This window comes from Phocoena sinus, chromosome 12 (assembly GCF_008692025.1).
Source record: "Phocoena sinus isolate mPhoSin1 chromosome 12, mPhoSin1.pri, whole genome shotgun sequence".
Classification (NCBI taxonomy): Eukaryota; Metazoa; Chordata; class Mammalia; order Artiodactyla; family Phocoenidae; genus Phocoena; species Phocoena sinus.
The window spans coordinates 30,420,869-30,441,303 of record NC_045774.1 but is presented as its reverse complement, the minus strand read 5'-3'; the positions used below and the strand labels follow the sequence as shown (position 1 = coordinate 30,441,303).

At 38.9% G+C, this 20,435-nt stretch overlaps 1 protein-coding gene across 1 annotated transcript; it reads left to right on the top strand.

The window, feature by feature from the left end:
- Positions 1-18,741: 18,741 nt before the first annotated feature.
- LOC116763278 (trace amine-associated receptor 9-like) lies at positions 18,742-19,886 on the top strand. Its single transcript, XM_032650856.1, is given in 3 exon segments — positions 18,742-19,230; positions 19,233-19,477; positions 19,479-19,886. Coding segments are annotated over 3 exon segments (1,050 nt in total). The 5' UTR covers positions 18,742-18,833.
- Positions 19,887-20,435: the final 549 nt, after the last annotated feature.

Sequence of the window (20,435 nt, the reverse complement as noted above, 5' to 3'; positions counted from 1 at the left end):
CCCTTTCCTTCTCAAAAGTGTCCCAATTCAGATGATATATTATATGGTCACCTTATATAAAAGGACCTAATGTGATCTGGATTCTGCCTTTCCCTGCACCAAAATTTATGCTTTGGAATATGCTAGCTTAAAGAACTTCTCCATCTCTTTCTGCTCCCACTTCCTTCCCACCAGCTCTCCAAAACCACACCAGGGCTTCCCTTATTTCTGTGCTTTGCTCTATCAGTTGCCTTTAACTGGAATGTGCTTTCTTCCTCCTCATTTTCAAAGTAAACTCCATTTTAGAATAATTGTAGACTTACAGAAGAGTTGCAAAAATAGTACAGAGTTCCCATATACACCTCACGCAGATTCTCCCAGTGTTAACATCTTACATAACCATGGTTCATTTGTCAAAGCTAAAAAATTAACATTGGCATAGTACTTTCAATTAAACTATTGATTTGGATTTCCCTAGTTTTCCACTGATGTCCATTTTCTATTCCAAGATCCAATCCCACATTGTATTTACATAGCATGTTTCCTTTGTCTCCTCCCATCTGTGACAGTTTTCTGTCTTTCCTTTTTTGTCATGAACTTGACACTTTAAGAGTACTGGTTAGGCATTTTGTTAGAAAGTCCCTCAATTCAGGTTTGTCTGATGTTTTCACGATTAGACTGTTACAGATTTTTGAAAAGAGTACCAGGGAGGTGAAGTGTTCTCAACATATCATTTCAGAGGATACATGATATCAGAATGATCTGTCTTCTGGTGATGTTAATCTTCACACCTTGGTTAAGGTGATGTCTTTGAGTTACTATTTTTCCATTTCTATGCTATACCCATTAGAAGAGAGCACAAAGTCCAGTCCACAATCAAGAGGAGGAGAATTGAGTTCTACTTCCAGAAGGGAGGAATATGAAAAATTTATGAACATATGTTGAAACTACCACAAGAACTAATAAATATTTGGAGAGAGACCCGTTGAGGCTAAACCATCAGAGGCCACAGTTATTATTACGGAAAGAAAAAATTTTCAAGTGGATAGTTATGGAAAGTACCTCTCCCATCAGATGCTTGATAATAAGAAAAATTCTCAGGCTCCACCCTACCTAGTTTCTTAGGTAGAAACTAAGAAACGGCTGTGATTGCTTTTCTCAACTTCATGTACATAACTAATTTTGACTTCTTTTTCTAAAGAAAGATCCTGACCGTGAATGTTTCATCTAGCTCTTTACACTTTTGTTTGTTTGTTTTTGTTTGTGGTACAGGGGCCTCTCACTGTTGTGGCATCTCCCGTTGTGGAGCACAGGCTCTGGACGTGCAGGCTCCGGACGTGCAGGCTCAGCGGCCATGGCTCACGGGCCCAGCCACTCCGCGGCATGTGGGATCTTCCCGGACCGGGGCACGAACCCGTGTCCCCTGCATCGGCAGGCGGACTCTCAACCACTGCACCACCAGGGAAGCCCCTCTTTACACTTTTGAACCTCAATTTTGCCTTCGCGTATTCTCTTCTGGTATTGCCATACTGCCTAGTGCAGTTATTACTATTGTGTTCTAAAGGTGATTTTCTATTTCCTTCAATTCTTCTATGAGGAATATTTGTCACTTCTCCCCAATTTATTTATTTCTTCAATCATTTATTTATATCGCTATGAATTTATGGATTTTTATTTTCTTCTTTAGGTTATAATTAAGTTACCTCTCTACCATTTCAGGTTTTTTCAGGTTGGTTCCTGTGTCCTTTTGACAGGCCCCATTTTTTTTTTCCCTAGCGCTTCCTTACTTGTTAGTATAACAAGATGCTCCAGGCTTATCTTGTATCTTCCTTGTTCCAGCTCTAAAATCAGTCATTTTGGTGTGGAGTCATTGTTCCTTTTACCAGAAAATAGTATTTAGAAACCAAGATCTGGGCACTAGCCTTCTTATTGCTACTGGGGTGTCATTGCTTCTGTGCCCTGTCAGTGGACAGAACTAGGAAATAAATGTCTGTGTATTAGCTCATGTATACACATGTATCTATAAGTTTATCTGACTTTATTGACTATATAAATAAACATGAGTTCATACAGTTATTTCCAACTCTCATCCAGCATCACAGGGTTCATTCTAGCCTTCTCTGCTTCCTTATTGTTAACTTCCTCTTCTGACAGTGAGGAACCCAGCCCCAGTATCTGTCATCAATTACTTACTTGTATAATGTAAGGTAGTTTCAGAACTGCTAACTCATACTCCTGTGAGAGAAAAACTTGAGAACAGTGTGTAAGGACAATTCTTTTTGCCTTTAGCCTTACAATACTGAGTCAAAACAATGTTTTCCAAAATTACCAAGATCAGCTCTTTTTTCCTCACTCCCTCCAGTGAATGTATGTTTTATGTTTGTATTGCACTTTGGTTCATTTGTTATGTGCCTGTATTCCATCTGGATCTCACCAAACATATTGGTTGATTTTTTTTTTAAATTTAAGTAAAGTTCACTCTTTTTGGTATATATCTCTATAGGTTTTTGACAAATGCCTGGAGTCATGTATCCATCACCCCAATACCATATAGAGCAGTTTAATCTCCCTAAGAGTTCCCTTTTGCAGTAACTGAGTCAATTTGTCCCCCCACCCTTGACAACCACTTATGTTTTCTCTCCCTATAGCTTTTTGCCTTTTCCAGAAAATTGAATCATGCAATGAGTAACCTTTTGGGTTTGACTTCTTTCATTTAGCAGCGTGCATTTAAGATACATCCACATTGTTCTATGAATCAATAGTTTGTCTTTCCTATGGCTGAGTATTATTCCATTGTCAGGATGTAATGCCCTTTAGCCTTTCACCTATCGGTTGTTTCCAATTTTTGGCTATTATGATTAAAACTTCTATAAATATTTGCATGCAGGTTTTGATACAAGTATAAGTTTTCAATTCACTTAAGTAAATATCTAGAAGTGGGAGTGTTGGGTCATATACGTTTAGTTTTATAAGAAAATGCAAATTGTTTTCCAAAGTGGCTGTATCATTTTGCATTCCCACCAGCAATGAATGAGGATTTCTGTTGCTCTAATTCCTTGTCAACGTTGGGTAGTGTTAGATTTCCTCTTTTAATTTTATCTATTCTAATAGGTGTATAGAGACATCTCACTGTGGTTTTAATTTCATTTCCTTAATGATGCTGGACACCTTTTTTAGGCCTATTTAAAATTCATATGTCTTTTTTACTGAAGTGTCTGTTCAGATCTTTTGCCCATTTTGTCGTTACATTGTCTCCCTGTTGTAGAGTTTTAAGAGTTCTTTATATGTTCTTGATCAAATATGTCATTTGCAAATGTTTCTCCCATCTCGTAGTTTGTCTTTTTTATTTTCCTTACAGCGTCTTTCACAGAGCAAAATTTTTAATTTTGATAAGGTCCAATTTGCCAAATTTTTCTTTTTGTGGATCCTGCTTTTGGTGTTGAATCTTTTTATTAGCAAACCCAGAGTTACACAGATTTTCTCCTATATTTTTTTTCTTAAAGTTTTATAGTTTCACCCTTTACATTTAGGTCTACAATACATACTGAGTTAATTTTTATGTTTATATGAGGTATATATCAAAGTTTTGCTTGGTTTTGCATATGGATGTCTAATTATTCCAGCACCATTTATGGAAAAGACTATTCTTTCTCCGTTGAGTTACTATTGCACTCTTGTCAAAAATCAGTTGAGGAGAATTAACAGCTTAACAAAACTGAGACTTTCAATTCATGAACACAGTATATCTCTACATTTACTTAGATTTTCTTTTATTTATTTATTTTTATTGTTTTAAATTTATTTATTTTATTTACTTTTTTTGGCTTCGTTGGGTCTTTGTTGCTGCGCGCGGGCTTTCTCTAGTTGCGGCGAGTGGGGTCTACTCTTCATTGCGGTGCACGGGTTTCACGTTGCGGTGGCTTCTCTTGTTGTGGGCTCTAGGCACACAGGCTTCAATAGTTGTGGCACACTAGCTCAGTAGTAGTGGTTCGCGGGCTCTAGAGTGCAGGCTCAGTAGTTGTGGCGCATGGACTTAGCTGCTCTCTGGCATGTGGGATCTTCCCTGACCAGGGCTCGAACCCATGTCCCCCGCATTGGCAGGCAGATTCTTAACCAGGGAAGTTCCCTTTTATTTACTTTTAATCAGTGTTTTATAATTTTTCGTATACAAAACCCGCACATATTTTGTAAGTCATATGTAATTTATTCATTTGTTTTGGTACTACATAAATGTATTTTTTATTTCAAATTCCATTTGATCTTAACTGATATGTACAGATCATTCACATTTAAAGTACACTTGAATTAAATCTATGATATGTTTGATATGCTTGAATTAAAATCTACCATCCTGATAATTGGTGTTTATTTATTCCATTTATTCTTTCTTTCTTTATTCTCCTTTTTCTTCCTTCCCTGAGTTTAATTAAGAATTTTTAAATGATTCGATTTTATGTCCTCTATTGACTTATTATATATATTGATACTTCTTTTAGAAATATTTTATACCTCTTTTTAGAATTAATCTGAGCCTACCTTCAAGTAATATATTTCTAAGGACATTATAACAGTATATTCCTAAGTCCTCCCTCTCCTTGTGCTATTGTCATGCATTTCACTTTTACATGCTATAAAATATATTTTACTATTTTTGATATAGTTATACATATCTTAGGGTAATTTAAAATGAGAAAAAAAATTATTTTACCTTCATACATTTCATTTCTGAATCTCTTCATTTCTTTGTGTAGATCCAAGTTTATGGTCTATGTCATATCCCATATACCTTGATGACTATTTTCATCTTGGAGTGAAAAAGGCAAGGAAAGCAGAATAGGATGGTTTGTATTTTTGATACATGCAGCAGTGGAGAAAAAAATTTTTTCTCTACTCTCTTAAGTTCAGTACCTGGGGCTTGTGAATTAAACTAACAAAAGACATATTAACGGGACAAAAGTTTAAGTTTGGGTTAATGTTTGTCTATACAGACATGAATGGTCTTAAAACTAAACTCCCTTGGAGAAGGGATTGGAGGTAGGTTTTATTTGAGTTCTCCCTTCTGGGAGTAGATCTGCCCTGAAAAGGAATTTTATAGCAGCCTAATTTCCCAGAAGTTGCTACTTTTTGTCAGGTAAGAGAAGCTTTGAGAAGACTTTTTTTTTTCTTTTTCTTTGTTTTTGCATCTGTTGAATCTCAGATGCTTTCAGCTTAAAACTATTTTTATGTTAAAGTAGTATATTTTGGGGTGGCATATTCTGTTCATCTTCACACAAATATTTATAATTTCTTTATTAAAATCATAAACAAAATGAAAGAGAATGACAAATGAACAGAAAATATGTGCAATCTCTAACACAAATGGTTTACATCCTTATCACTTACAAGAAAGACAAATCTCATGTGGAGGATGCTATTGATTCTCCAATCAAATTCCCTTTAACTGCCACTGGAACCAAACCACAGTTGCTGTACCTGCTAAGAACAAATCACAACCGCCTTCTTTGGAGAGTTACCCTTGGCCCAAGGGGAGCAGCCCTACTCAGGAGTCAAGATCCCCTGACCCCATAAACTCAGTCAGTGACTGACTGACCTCAGCTCCTGGACTTGTGGAAGAACAGATGATTCTCTGGTGCAACTTGTGCTCTAGAACTTCCCTGTGGGATGGACTGAAGCTGGTCTCTAGCTGAGACCACATTCTTAGCTTTTCCCTTGCCTCAACCTCCTTTCCCTATTCCCCTTCTCTTCTGAACTTTATTCTCACCTTCTCTTGCTCCCCACTTTAGTTTCTGCATCTAGAAAAACGAACCTAAGACATCACACTAGAAAAATAAGCAAAAGCTCAGCATAGACAATTCACAGAAGGATCTTAGTCCAAGTTTCCTAAAAAATACAGCTTAAGGCAAAATTTCACATACTAAAGCTTTTTTTCTTCATTGAAATATGTTTGACATATAACGTTGCGTAAGTTTAAGGTATACAAATGTTGATTTGATATGTTTATTATGGCACTATGATTGCCTTCGTAGCATTAGCTAAGACCTGCATCACGTCATGTGATCACCCTTTCTTTTTTGCGGTGGGAATAATTAAGATCTAGTCTCTTAGCAATACTGAGATGAGTTTCTAGGCTCCAGTTGGAGACACTACAGCCCAGGGGGCCACGTCATCAAACCAAAACTTAGATAACTTTCGTGTCCCTGTAAATGCTCCTTTTGACCAGAAAAGCAGTATATCCAGTCAGCCAATCCCCAAACGCCAAGCCACCAACTCTGTGTCTTCTCACTCGAAACAAGATTAACTATGTGGTCCCAGCCAATCAGATATTTTGTATTTTTCTCTTCCTTATTCTTTACTCTTTAACCTGTAAAAGTTTTTTGTCTTCTGTCCCATTTTGCAGTTTTCTGAAAGGAGAACCTTGTGAAGTGTTAAATAAAGTTTGTTTGTATGGCCTAAAATGTCTTTAATCATTTAGCAGCAAGTTTGATGTTTATAATACAGGATTGTTGTCTAAAATCAATATACTGTGCATTTGATCTCTAGGACTTATTTGTCTACTAGTTGCAAGTTTGTACCCTTAAACATTTCTCCTATTGCCCTTACTCCCCACCTTCCCCACCCCATGCTAAAGCTTTACAGTAATCCTAGGGCAGCAAGAACAAGATGAAAGGGGAAGCGAGGCAGGAAAGGAGGGAGAACAGATACAAAGTGGTACCTCACCAAGAAAACATGGCTTAGTCACTTAGGACAGGGGACTTGGGGTATCTTCCAGATAGGTCTTGTAGAACCACTGTGCCTTGGAACAAAGTTTGGGAGAGTGTGCTGGAAAGGGGAGAAGGGAGAGGTATTTACTTTTACTTCCCATCATTCTCTAGATTCTTGGGGATCAAAGATCACCCTGTGGGGCATCAAGTTCCCCCACATTTTCAGGTTGTGTTACCTAGGTTTTCTAGAAAGTCAGATCCGAAACCTAGAAGTGTACATTGTTTGAGGGGGAGGGTGGAGGTAGCGGCCTCAGCTTTTGTGGATTGGATTGGTCTGGAATTGTGTGCTAACATTGCCATGGATCATTTGGGTTGCATCCTGGAGGCTCTGCAGAAGCCCAAAGTCAGGGCAAGCAGGAAGAGAGGCGCGGCGGTGCTGGACTGTCCCAGCGGCGGGGTGTCTGGGGCAGATGGCGGAAATCACCTGGGACTGAGCAGGTCTGGGGAGATTCTTAAACTGCATGAAAAGAAAACAAAATCGCCAATAATTATACTCGAAAAGAGAACAAAAGTACAGGAGGAAAAGCAAAATCAAACAAGCTGTTTTGTTGTTGCTGTTTTGACCTGTCGAATAAAAACCAAATCTGGACTTAGTAAGAGACTTTCTTTGGAAGTTATTGCAATGGAGGGAAAAGGACAGTTGCAATGCGGAGAGCTCTTGGATCATAAGGTCTGCAAAGGTGTCAGGAGTTAGGCAATAGGCTTTTCCTTTTATAGAGAGTGGGGGGAGGGTGGAACTAGGCTAGGAAGAATTGGGTGTGTGGACTTGGAATGAAAGGGAGCCACAAGATCAGAGTGTTTTATCCTGTGGCCAGTGTATTCTCAGGAGAAGCTGTTAAGGAGCGGCTGGCCGTTTGTTGGATGAGGCTGAGGATGGACCAAAGTTCAGGCACCTGGGGGAAAGATAGAATCTTAACCAACATTTGAACAAAACAAGCATTTTGTTCTGATTGATTCGTAGAGACTAGAAGTTCAGTTAATCATTTATGAGGCTAAGAATGGCCTTGTCATAGGTAAACAAGGGGGGGGGCATCTATAAGTCTTATCTGTGTAAAAAACGGCTCAGGTAAAATTCAACATTGTCAGATATAAGAGACTGGGAATACGAGAAAGAATGATACTACACAGTGCTGACCAGGTAGGTATGTGGGGAAATGGATACTCTCTTACAGTGTGGCAGCTCTATAAATTGACACAGCCTTTCTGCAAACTTTTAAATGCAATGCACTAACTCTTCAGCCCATCAACTTCACCCTTAGAAATCTATAGTGAGGAAATGCTTGAACAAGTGTGCTGAAATGACTTATATCACAATATGATTTTAAATATCAAGCACTTGGGGGACTTCCCTGGTGGTCCAGTGGGTAAGACTCTGTGCTCCCAATGCAGGGGGTCCAGGTTCAATCACTGGTCAGGGAACTAGATCCTGCATGTATGCTGCAACTAAGAAGTCTGCATGCTGCAACTGAGACCTGGCGCAGCCTTAATTAATTAAAAAATTAAATATCAAGCACTTGGGAACAACATAAATATCTGTCAGTGGGATTCACTAAGGATATTTGCACACACACAACAGTGTGGCTTTATTAAAGATAATGGAGAGGCAGAACGTAGTGTGGTGATTAAGAGTATGCTCTTTGGAGTGAGGCTGCCTGGGTTCAAACCCCAGATCTTGCACTTATAGATGTGTAATCTTGGGCAACTCATTTACACTCTCTATGCCTCTGTTTTCTCACCTGGAAAATAAAGATGTATCCACCTCAAAGGATTGTTGGGAGGATGAAATGAATTAATACATGATAGCATGTAGTGCTCATATTGTAATATAAATATAATAGTATAGCTAGTATTACTAGGTTTATATTAGTGACATCAAAAGGTGTCTGCCATTTATTAAATACAAAAATCCATCTACAAAACGAAATATGTGTTATGATACCACTCTTGAAATACAGATATAGAGAGAAAAGGAGAGAAAGAAACAATAATATCTGGAAGAATATACATGCAGATTTTAACTTTTTATTTCATATACTTCTGAGCTGTTCAGTTTTTTCTTTTATAAAAGTCCATTTCTCTAGAATGCAGTCTTTTTAAGTTTAAATGTCAAACTATATTACAAAGTTACATTAATCAAAACAGAATGGTATTGCCATAAAAACAGACACATAACAGAATAGAGCCCAGAAATAAACTCATCCATATATGGTCAATTAATTTACAACAAAGGAATCAAGAATATACAATGAGGAAAGGATAGTCTCTTTAATAAATAGTGCTGGGAAAACTGCACAGCCACATGCAAAAGATTTAGTGTAAGACTTGAAACCATACAACATCTAGAAGAAAACATAGGGAGGCAAGTTCCTTGACATTAGCCTTGGCAATGACATTTTGGTCTTGACACACAAAACAAAGGCACCAAAAGCAAAAACAAACAAGCGGGACCACATCAAACAAAAAAAGCTTCCGTACAGCAAAGGAAACCGTCAATCAATACAACGAAAGGCAACTTATGGAATGGGAGAAAATACTTGCAAATCACGTATCTGATAAGGGGTTAATAACCAAAACATATAAAGAACTCATACAGCTCAATAGCAAGAAAATAATCCAATTAAAATATGGGCAGAAAACCTGAATACACATTTTTTTGATGAAGACAAAAAGGTAGTGATGCAGGTGCATGAAAAGGTGTTCACTACTCATCAGGGAAATGAAAATCACAATGAGATATCACCTCATACCTGTCAGAATGGCTATTATCAAAAAGACAAAAAAATAACAAGTTTTGGGAAGGAGGTGGAGAAAAGGGAACTCGTGTGCATGGTTGGAGGGAAAGTAAATGGGTGCATCCACTGTGGAAAACCATAGAGAGGTTTCTCAAAAAGATATCTGCACCCCCATGTTCATTGCAGCATTCTTTACAGTAACCTAAGTTTCTACCCACAGATGAATAGATAAGGAAACTGTGGTATATGTAGAGGATGGGATATTATTCAGCCATGAAAAAGAAGGAAACCCTGCCATTTGCGACAACATCCATGGACCTTGAGAGCATTATGCTAGGTAACATAAATCAGACAGAGAAAGACAAATAAACTGTGATCTCACTTATATGTGGAATTCAAAAACAACAACAACCACGAAGCTCATAGTACAGAGAACAGATTGGTGGTTGCCAGAGGCAGGGCCAGGGGTGGCATGGCAGTTGGGCAAAGTGGGTGAAGGTGTCAAAAGGTACAAACTTCCAGTTGTAAAATAAAGTGCTAGAAATGTAATGTACAGTATGGTGACTATAGTTAACAATACTGTAATGCATATTTGAAAGTTCCTAAGAGACTAGATCTTAAAAGTTCTCATCACAGGAAAAAAAATTGTAACTTTGTGTGGTGATGGATGTTAACTAAACTTATTCTGGTAATTACTTCGCAATATATGCATACATCAAATCATTATGTTGTACACTTAAAACTAATAAAATAGTATATGTCAATTATATCTCAAGTTTAAAAATCTGGTGTTAGGCCTTCCCTGGTGGCACAGTGGTTGAGAGTACACCTGCCGATGCAGGGGACGCGGGTTCGTGCCCAGGTCCGGGAGGATCCCACATGCCGCAGAGCGGCTGGGCCCGTGAGCCATGGCCGCTGAGCCTGCGTGTCTGGAGCCTGTGCTCCGCAGCGGGAGAGGCCACAACAGTGAGAGGCCCGCGTACCAAAAAAAAAAAAAAAAAAAAAAAAAAAAAAAACTGGTGTTAATTAGAATGAAAGATTATTGAAGATTGTTAAAGAAAAAGTGTAAATGTTAAAAATATTGAAGAAATTCTTACAACAGTTAATCGGCTAATGTACAGTTTAGGAAATAATCAGCTGAGCCTTGGCTTCAAATATTCCTGGTCATGACCTTCAATTAGTATTCTCCTCAAAACTTGCTAAACCACTCCCCCTCCACGTTCTTTTTTCCTTCTTGAAGTCATCAATATAATTTTGGTGCCTCACTTTTCTCAAGCCAGTGAATTAAGGAGGTAGAGAAAAGGAGGGACTAAAAATCTGTCTTCGGATAGCTTACAGAAAGAGTAGAAGACAAAGACACAGGTTTGTCTGAATCCTACTTCTGCCACTTATTTTTCTGTGAATTTGGGTAAATTACTCGAAGTCTGTGTGCCTCAGTTTTCACATGTCAAGCAGAAATTATAATATTACCTCATACAGTTGCGATGATTAAATGAATTAACAATGTAAAACATTTGTGAGAGTACCTAGCACAGGGTAAGTGCTCAGCAAGTGTTAGCTCTCACTGTTGTCATGGCCAAGATATTCAGGAAGCATCTTGGGAGGAGGGGGTTTTTGTGACGCTGGGCTGTGAAAGAGGATGAGTTACTGAAATGTGGTGGTGGGATTAGGGAATCACTTGTCTTTCTCAGTCTCCCTCCATCTTTTCCTTTGTCTTTCTATCCTTTGCCTTTCACTCTATCTGTCTGTTGATCCCATCTCCTCTCATCTCACGTTATCTCATCCTATTTTTCCCTTTGGACCTTTCTTGGGTTTCACTAAAATGCCATGATCAATGATAAGATTAAACAAAAATGCGTTATAGATCTCTGTCTGATAGTTTATTGTGAATTATTAATGAAATACAATGAGCGGTTAGAACCTTACCTGTTTTGGGTGAAAGAGTAGCCAACTGTTCTTCCTAAGACATCTGGATCACATATATAAATAACACTGTAAAACACTGGGTGGGAGCTATTTGGAGTCAGTGAATGACATCTTGTGGTCAGTCATTCCACCTATTACAAACGCTGTCACGAGTGTAAAGTGTAAGCACACTGTCAAGTAAAAGTGAAAAACAGCCCCAGAAAGAGTCAAACATGTAGGTAACCACATGTATAAATCCACATTATATATACCCTGTCTTTTTCTCGTACAAATAACAAATTGAAACCCAGAGAGTTTGAAGATGTGTTCAGGGTCAGAGAAGTTAGAAACTTGAATGCAATCTGTCCTCACTAACTCACTTCAGAGTCTCTTTGACTGGAGAACTTTCTACAATAAATACCATCAACCTGGCTCTCCCAGGGTCCTTCCCTCACCCACTCCTTGTCCCCCTGAATACTCCTCTCTCTTTCCAGAGTTCTTATCTCAGAGTGCTGTAATTGTTTACTTGGCCTCTCCCAAACTAGACTATGAATAGACTAGGGGTTGCGGCTTTTATCTGCACTCTTAGCACCTGGCATGGATGCCTGGCTCTAGAAGGATCTTAGCAAGTATGACTGGAATGTATGGGCTTGATTTTTCTGACTGAGTTTAGAGCACTTTCCTTTCTAACAGTGCTACTTCCCCTGTGGCAGTGTTTCTCAAAAAGTGTTCTGTGGAATGGCAGAATCATTTGGGGTGCTTGATTTAAAAAAGCACATTTCACCTCAGTCCTAGAGGTCGGAACTTCTGGGTGTAGGGCCTGGAAATCTTAAGCACCTCATGTGATTCTAATGAAGACAAGTTCAAAAACCTTTCTTTGACTTGTTTGTATAGAGGGGTAGCTTGGAAGGGAGAAAGTGGTTGGTCCCTAACTGGCATGCTTTCAAGGGGCTCGGCCTGGGCCTCATTTTGGGGAGGTGGTAGGGTGGTGACTCATTTTTGAACAGACACTTCCCTTCTGGGCTTTTACTTATCTTTTGTTTGGTCAGCCCAATATTGCTCAGAGTGACCGCTAAGGGGCAGCAAAGTACAGGGGAAAAATGAGAGGGTCATTAAAACAATGGAGACCTTTGAAATAGATCAGTAAGAAGGACCTGCCTAGAAAAAATGAGTTAAGATGCCCCGATCCCCTTCATACTTTTACTTACTATTTTAGGGATTTAATTTTCAAGCATCATCATTTATATTTTGTTAAGTAAATGATTACTCGATTATGGATAAAATTCCCTCAAAACCAAGAAAATAGTGTTTAGAAACAGTTTTTCTTAAAACCAAAGAGACTATCCCAAATGAAGATATGTTCTAACACTGATAAGAAGCGGAAATTTTAAAAATAGTTGTAAAAAACGTATTATATCATTTGAACTATGTGATGGAGCATATTGTATCCTAAGATTTTGATCAAGAAAGAATAATGGAAATTTCAGAACCATTATTATACCTAACTTGTTCCATGCATTATAAAACAAATCTAGCATCTTGGACAATTTTATTCATAGTCTGGAATTGTAAAGTCATTAATAACTCACATGTGATCTGAGAAAAGCAATTTTATCATGTTATAGTGGCACTTACTGGGTGCCTGACACACAGTGGATTTGTAATGAAGAATCATTCCCTCAACATTGTTAGTTCCCTGGGGGATTGATTATGATATATGATGATGGCCCCAAATAACTCCCTCTAGTCTTTTGAGTTCTACACAGATGTATCCATTAGTCCACTGGACAGTTCCCAACTTAACTGTCCTTAAACATCTCAGCTTCATCATGTCCCAACTGGAAATCCTCTCCCTTCTCCATGCCCTACCCACACTTTCTCCTCCACCTGGTATCTCAGCCTGAAAGCAAGTAATCATCCTGGAATCCTCATTGTTTCTCATTCACAACATTGAATCCATTTGTAGATTGTTTTATGAAGAAATTTAACTCACTAGAAAGATTTAGGGTAGGTCCCCAAACCTACAGAAAGGCAGGAGAACCATAATTTGGACATGCTTGAAGGACATGGGTTGGCAGGGAACTTGTGGGAAAACACGGTCTTTCTGGCCTGGAGATCCAGGGTAACTGTGGTGACTGGGAAGAGTGTGGGACTCTCAGAAAGAAAAGAGCCAGATTGGAGGATCCCTAAATTCTGTCCACCTACAGCTCTGGTTGACGCCTGAATGACACATGTGCCAAGCAGATTAAAACAGGTTAGATAAAGACAATGGGTCTGACATAAGAGGAGCTACCCCCCAGGAAACAGAGTCTACTAAAACCAAAGAGGTAATACTCACCAGAGAAAATAGCTCAGAGGGTTAAAGCCAAAAATAAATGGAGACCAGCCTTGAAAATTCCCCGAGCAGACAAAACCAGTTTAGTCATAGGAACAAAGCTTAATTTAGCTTAATTTGCAGCACTAACTTGACCTGGATCTTTCTTTCTTATGCCTCTAGGAAATCATAAGCAAGCAAAACTTGAACTATTTCCAAAATTCATATGAGGTAACCACTAACCAATTCCACATCATTTAAGAAAATTCTAATACTATAACCAATCACTGTGAAGAATGAAGTCACTGCCTTCTGGACAGATAACTTTTGTTCTTTTTTTTTTTTTTTTTTTTGTGGTACGCAGGCCTCTCACTGTTGTGGCCTCTCCTGTTGCGGAGCACAGGCTCCGGACGCGCAGGCTCAGCGGCCATGGCTCGCGGGCCCAGCCCGGCATGTGGGATCCTCCCGGACCAGGGCACGAACCTGTGTCCCCTGCATCGCGCGGGCGGACTCTCAACCACTGCGCCACCAGGGAAGCCCTGGATAGACAAGCTTTGTAACAATATACTCCTGAGCCTTATTCCAAGTTTTGGTTTGAGTGCTCCTGGCTCACAAACTGTCTTTTGACGTGGGCACAATAAACTTTTATTAATCACTACTTTCGTGATTTGTTGTTGCTTTTATTGATACTCCTGCTATTTCTGAACGTTTGAGGAGAGGCTCCAAAAGTTAATATTCACAGCGTCTGGAATACAACCCCAAATTATCCAACATACAAAAAACTAGGAAAATGGGACACATTGTTAAGAAAGAAGAAAATCAGTTGAGACCAACCCTGAGATGACAAACATGAACTAGGAGATAAGGAGGTCAAGGCAGTTGCTATAACTACCCTCAATGAAGTAAAACAAAATATGCTACCCATGAATGAAACACGGGAAATCTCAGCAGAGAACTGAAAGCAATAAAACACCAAATGAAAATTCTAGAACTGACAAAAATAAGTATTTGAAATAAAAGATTGCTAGAGGGGTTTAGCCAAAGGGAAGTTACAGAGAAAATAGTAGTGAAGTTGGAGATAGTTCATGAGATATTATCCAATATTAAGAAGAGAGAGGGAAAAAAAGATTGGAAAAAAGAATGTGGCTTCAGAGAATTGTTAGATAATATCCAGTGGTTTAACGTAGTGTTAACTGCAGCCCTAGAAAGACAGGAGCAAGATTACTGTCAGACAGGAGCAGAAACAAGTATGTGAAAAAATAACAGCCAAGTATTTCTCCCCATGCCACATTTAGGATTTCTGAATTTCTAAAAATTGAGGTTCTGAAAAATTAAGTACTACTATTTGAGTATGAGTTTTTCTAAACCTGAGGTCTGTGTTCTCCCCCCGCAGCCCCACCAAGGACTGTGTCCTTAATTACCCCACTATTCTGCCTTAATCATAGGTGCTCACTAAATTAAAAAATAAACTTTGAAAAGCAAAACAAAATAATCAATACTATTTTCAGGACAAAAAGTCCAGTTTTGCTAGACAAAATGACCTAAATAAAGTTTGTATGGTGAAACAGCTCTCGAAATTAAAGTGCTGTGATAGGTCTTTTTTGTTTTGTCCCTTTAGCATAGGCCTAATCTGCCCGATACAGTTGCAACTAGCCACATGTGGCTATTTTAACTTAAGTTCTTTAAAATTAAATTGAATTTAAAAAATCAGTTTCTCAATCGAGAAACCACATTTCAAGTGTTCAATAACCACATGTGAATAGTGGCTGTCATATTGGACAGTGCAGATTATAGAATGTTTCTTTCATCACAGAAAGTTTTATTGGATAGCTAGCTCTGGGCTAGACTATATGTGGTTCAACTCAATTAACTAACAAGAGCATTGAATCAACAAGGACATTAAACCTTGTTTCCTCTGATCTAAAGCCTCAAAACTTGTCCAAGAATATTTTAGGGAATCATTAAGACTCTTAAGCAAATGTTAAAAATCTAGGGTAACAATATGGACCTGATACTTGGCATATATTTTCTTTGGCATCCCTCCTTTTAGGGAAGCACTGTGTTCCTGTGTTGTCCTCTGACTGCTTTATGTTTCAGGGCCACCCAACAAACACTTCTTTTCTGAACCTTCTGTTGTACAATAAACATGTCCCGTTTCTCAGTCTCTATGCTAGGCAAGAATGGATTGTCTATGGATATAATGTGATACTAGATATGAAAAATGTTCTACTACATTGCCCCTCACAGTAAAATACACTTTCCAGAGAGCTCTTAAAGATGATGCTTTGCTAAGAATTTCCAGCATCATGGAGAGACAAAAAGACTTTAAAGGAGCTATTTATCACATCTCGCCGAGGAGGACTGGGGGTATTGCTGTGTCTGTGCTCTTCCTAATTAATCATTTATATCTGTAGAAAATAGTTCTGTTGCGTCGGTTAAACTCTATTTCAAAATGCTTTTTCTAGACTCTCATCAAAATTCCCCTCCCCTCCCACCAGATTTAGCATCCATTGATGATTCTCTCTGAATCAATATTATTGTGATGGCTCCAAAATTATGATGCTCCAACTCCAGCACCCTCTCCATATGTATCAGTTGCACTTGGTATTCTACTATAATAAAGAGCCCTTCTTTATCTACCTGTGATCTATCTATCTGTCTACAATCATCTCTCTCTTTCTTTTTCTCTCTAATTAATATGGCGTCACAGTTTCTCATTTTTTTCTAATGGTTTATAATTTGTTTTTACTCTCCCTAATTATTTTAGCACTCAAATTGTCCCTTATTTGGCCAGTGGGAACCCGTTCATGCTGTAACAGCGTCTTTATGAAAGTGCTCCAACATTAAAAAAGAAAAGTGATATAAAAATATGTTCCAGTTTCTTCCTGTACTTTCCCGGTCCCATGGCTTGGATGAATCATTTCTTTGAGAAGCTCTAGTTCCTTTTACGGGCGTAAAATATTAAGCACCATGATGTGGGTCTGAGGAGTGCTCATCACTCCTCAAGTGTCTGCTTCTAGGGAAGGGTAAGATTTAAGACACTTTATAAGACTGAAGGCTGCTATTTTAGGGCCCAAGTGTAAAGACCTGAGGAAGGGGTCTCTCTCCTTTTGCACTACAGCAGCATTGCCAGTGAAGTGGGGAGCCTAAAGCTTGGGGAGATAGCAGCCTTTACGTAGACACTCAGACTCTAAGGCAGGACACCATCTATGGTGGCAGTGATGACATTTCTTTAGCCAGCTCTAGAATAAAACAAGAGATGTGGTGAACTTTATCTGGAGAGCTGGGACAGAAGAAGAAAATATGGGGGTGTCAAATGGTCTTTTTATGGGGTAAACTGACTTGTGAGCACATGCATGCACCCACCTTGGGAATCCCAGGAGTAACTGGGAGGTGCTCTCTAAGGAGGAGACTTAGACTTATGCCATTAAACCAGTGAGGGCTTAAGTAAGTATAAACTTGAAGAATAAAAGTAAAAATGAGGGTCTTCCCTGGTGGCGCAGTGGTTGAGAATCTACCTGCTAACGCAGGGGACACGGGTTCGAGCCCTGGTCTGGGAAGATTCCACATGCCGCTAGAGCAACTAGGCCCGTGCGCCACAGCTACTGAACCTGCGCGCGTCTGGAGCCCATGCTCCGCAACAAGAGAGGCCGCGACAATGAGAGGCCCACGCACCGCGATGAAGAGTGGCCCCTGCTCGCGGCAACTAGAGAAAGCCCTCGCACAGAAACGAAGACCCAACACAGCCAAAAATAAATAAATTAATTAATTAAAAAAAAAAAAGTAAAAATGAGTTGATTTAAAATTCATGGACTCGTAAATCCTGAAAGTACCACAGGTGTATATACACACATACCACACATACACAAACATATAAAATTCACAGATTAACAAAGCCTACTTACTAGAGAGTATAGATATATAGATAAAAGATACACGGGTGTGTTCACATAGCCTTTTTTTAAGAACCTGCAGTTTCAACAGAGGACAGAGCTCTGGTACGGGATAATGGCAATACAAGTAGTTTAGTCTCTAGTTCAGTTAAGATATAGATGCAAGGTTGTACATTTTCATGGTTAAATGAAGTAAAAAAATAATTAGTCACTATTGTTTGGTGAGCTCTGTAAAGTGTTTGAAGACTGTTTTCCTCAGTATAAAAACAAACAAAAACAAACACCAGGAGAAACCAACTTGGTCACTACTTGAATTTTAGAGGACTTAGCATGAATCCATTCCCACCAGAGACATGGCTAATCTAGAACCTCCCTACCCACCCTGCCCCAAGACCATTCCAGGTGTTGCCTACTCCTCTGTGGTAGGTTTAAAAATATACTGTTTTTTAAGGATGGGAAGGTAAGGGGCTAGGTGAGTTATTGCTTATTTTAATCAATCTTACTGATTTTAGACATCTAAAACTGGCTAGTAGCAGGGAAAATACTTACACACTGGTTATATATTAGTATCAATCTGGTAAGAATAGTTCTCCAAATCATCTTAAGCTATCAGACCATGAAGGAATACAAAAAGAAAAGAAAACCCCATAAACTCTGAAAATATAAGAAGAAATCTATTCCCCAAATAAGTTTAACAAGCTATTATGAGTAAATGTTTCCTCCGTCTTTACAGTCTATACTACAGGGATTTTTGAGGCTATAATTTGAAGAAGATGTAATTTATTTCTTCCTTCTTGAAAGAATGAAGTACAGTTTATCATTACTGCTGAAATGACTACTTAAGGGAGATAGCTTAGTAAATAAAACAGCCTTTGGTAGCTTAATTACTTCTCAGGTGGTCACAGGCAAGATTTCAAAAGGTAAAGTAACACAAAAAAGGGATTTTCTAGTGATTAGCTAATTACATTTTATAAAACATATCATTGGACTAAGTATGTTGACTATAATTTTAATGACTTTCTGCAACAAGTTTTCACTCTAAATATATTAAAAACTTGGGAATACTTTTTGGAAAGACCAAGAGGTTATAGTTAATATGCCCCTCAAAATGGGAGAAAAGTTACTAGCTTTCATTTTAACTAGAAATTTTTTCCTCTTACAGAAGCTTTTGAAATTGCCATCTCCTTCTTGTTTTAAACGGCTGAAATAGGGAAGTTGAGAACCTTGAAATCATTCAAACAAGAAGGCAATGGTGAACAATTTCTCCCAAGCTGAAGCTGTGGAACTCTGCTACAAGAACGTGAACAGGTCCTGTCTTAAGACTCCTTACTCACCAGGTCCTCGGGCAATTCTGTATGCAGTCCTCAGTTTTGGGGCCCTGCTGGCTGTGTTTGGAAACTTACTGGTCATTACTGCTATTCTTCACTTCAAACAGCTGCACACATCTACAAAGTTTCTGATCGCATCCCTGGCCTGTGCGGACTTCTTGGTGGGAGTGACTGTGATGCCCTTTAGCACAGTGAGGTCTCTGGAGAGCTGCTGGTACTTTGGGGAGAGTTACTGTAAATTTCATACATGTTTTGATAATTCTTTCTGTTTTGCTTCTTTATTTCATTTATGCTGTATCTCTGTTGACAGATATATTGCTTTACTGATCCTCTGACCTACCCAACCAAGTTTACTGACTTGGTTTCAGGAATATGCATTGTTCTCTCTTGGTTCTTTTCTGTCACATATAGTTTTTCTATCTTTCACGCAGGGGTCAATGAGGAAGGGGTTGAGGACCTAGTAGTTGCTCTCACCTGTGTAGGAGGCTGTCCAGCTTCAATGAATCAAAATTGGGTTCTAATTTATTTTCTTCTATTCTTTATACCCACTGTTGCCATGGTGTTTGTTTATATACGGTAAGGTATTTTTGGTGGCTAAATATCAGGCCAGGAAGATGGAAAGTACAGCCAGCCAAGTTCAGTCCTCCTCAGAGAGTTATAAGGAAAGAGTGGCAAAGACAGAGAGAAAAGCTGCTGAAACATTGGGTATTGCTATGGCAGCTTTTCTGGTCTCTTGGCTTCCATACATTATTGATGCTATAATTGACGCTCATATGAATTTTATAACTCCTCCTTATGTTTATGAGATTTTAGTGTGGTGTGTTTATTATAATTCAGCTATGAACCCCTTGATATACGCTTTCTTTTATCCATGGTTTCAGAAGGCAATAAAACTTATTGCAAGTGGCAAAGTCTTAAGAAGCGATTCATCAACAATTAATTTACTCTCTGAGGAAACAGATGGATATTGTTAAGATTACTGCAGGGACTTTAAAACTAATGTGGGGGCTTCCCTGGTGGCGCAGTGGTTGAGAGTCCCCCTGCCGACGCAGGGGACGTGGGTTCGTGCTCCGGTCCGGGAAGATCCCACATGCCGCGGAGCCGCTGGGCCCGTGAGCCATGGCCTCTGAGCCTGCGGCTCCAGAGCCTGTGCTCCGCAACAGGAGAGGCCACAACAGTGAGAGGCCCGCGTACTGCAAAAAAAAAAAAAAAAAACTAATGTGGATTAAGGTCAAGTGCAAAATTAAACACTTGGATCTAGAGAGGCAAGTGTAATCATTTGCCAACTAGGAGGATATTAACATTCAACGGTTAGTTGTTCTAAAACATTTGTTTTCTTCATACATTTTGACATTTTTTAGCATTTAGAAATAAATGAATAGGATTTGCTGATTATTTTCCACTTCGTATTCTTTTATCCTTTTCTGATTCTCTACCTTTGCATCTGAAATTTCTCATTGTTTCTTCAAATAATTTGAATTTTGTAGATCCTTCTATCCTTGTTACCAATGTTTATTTGTCCA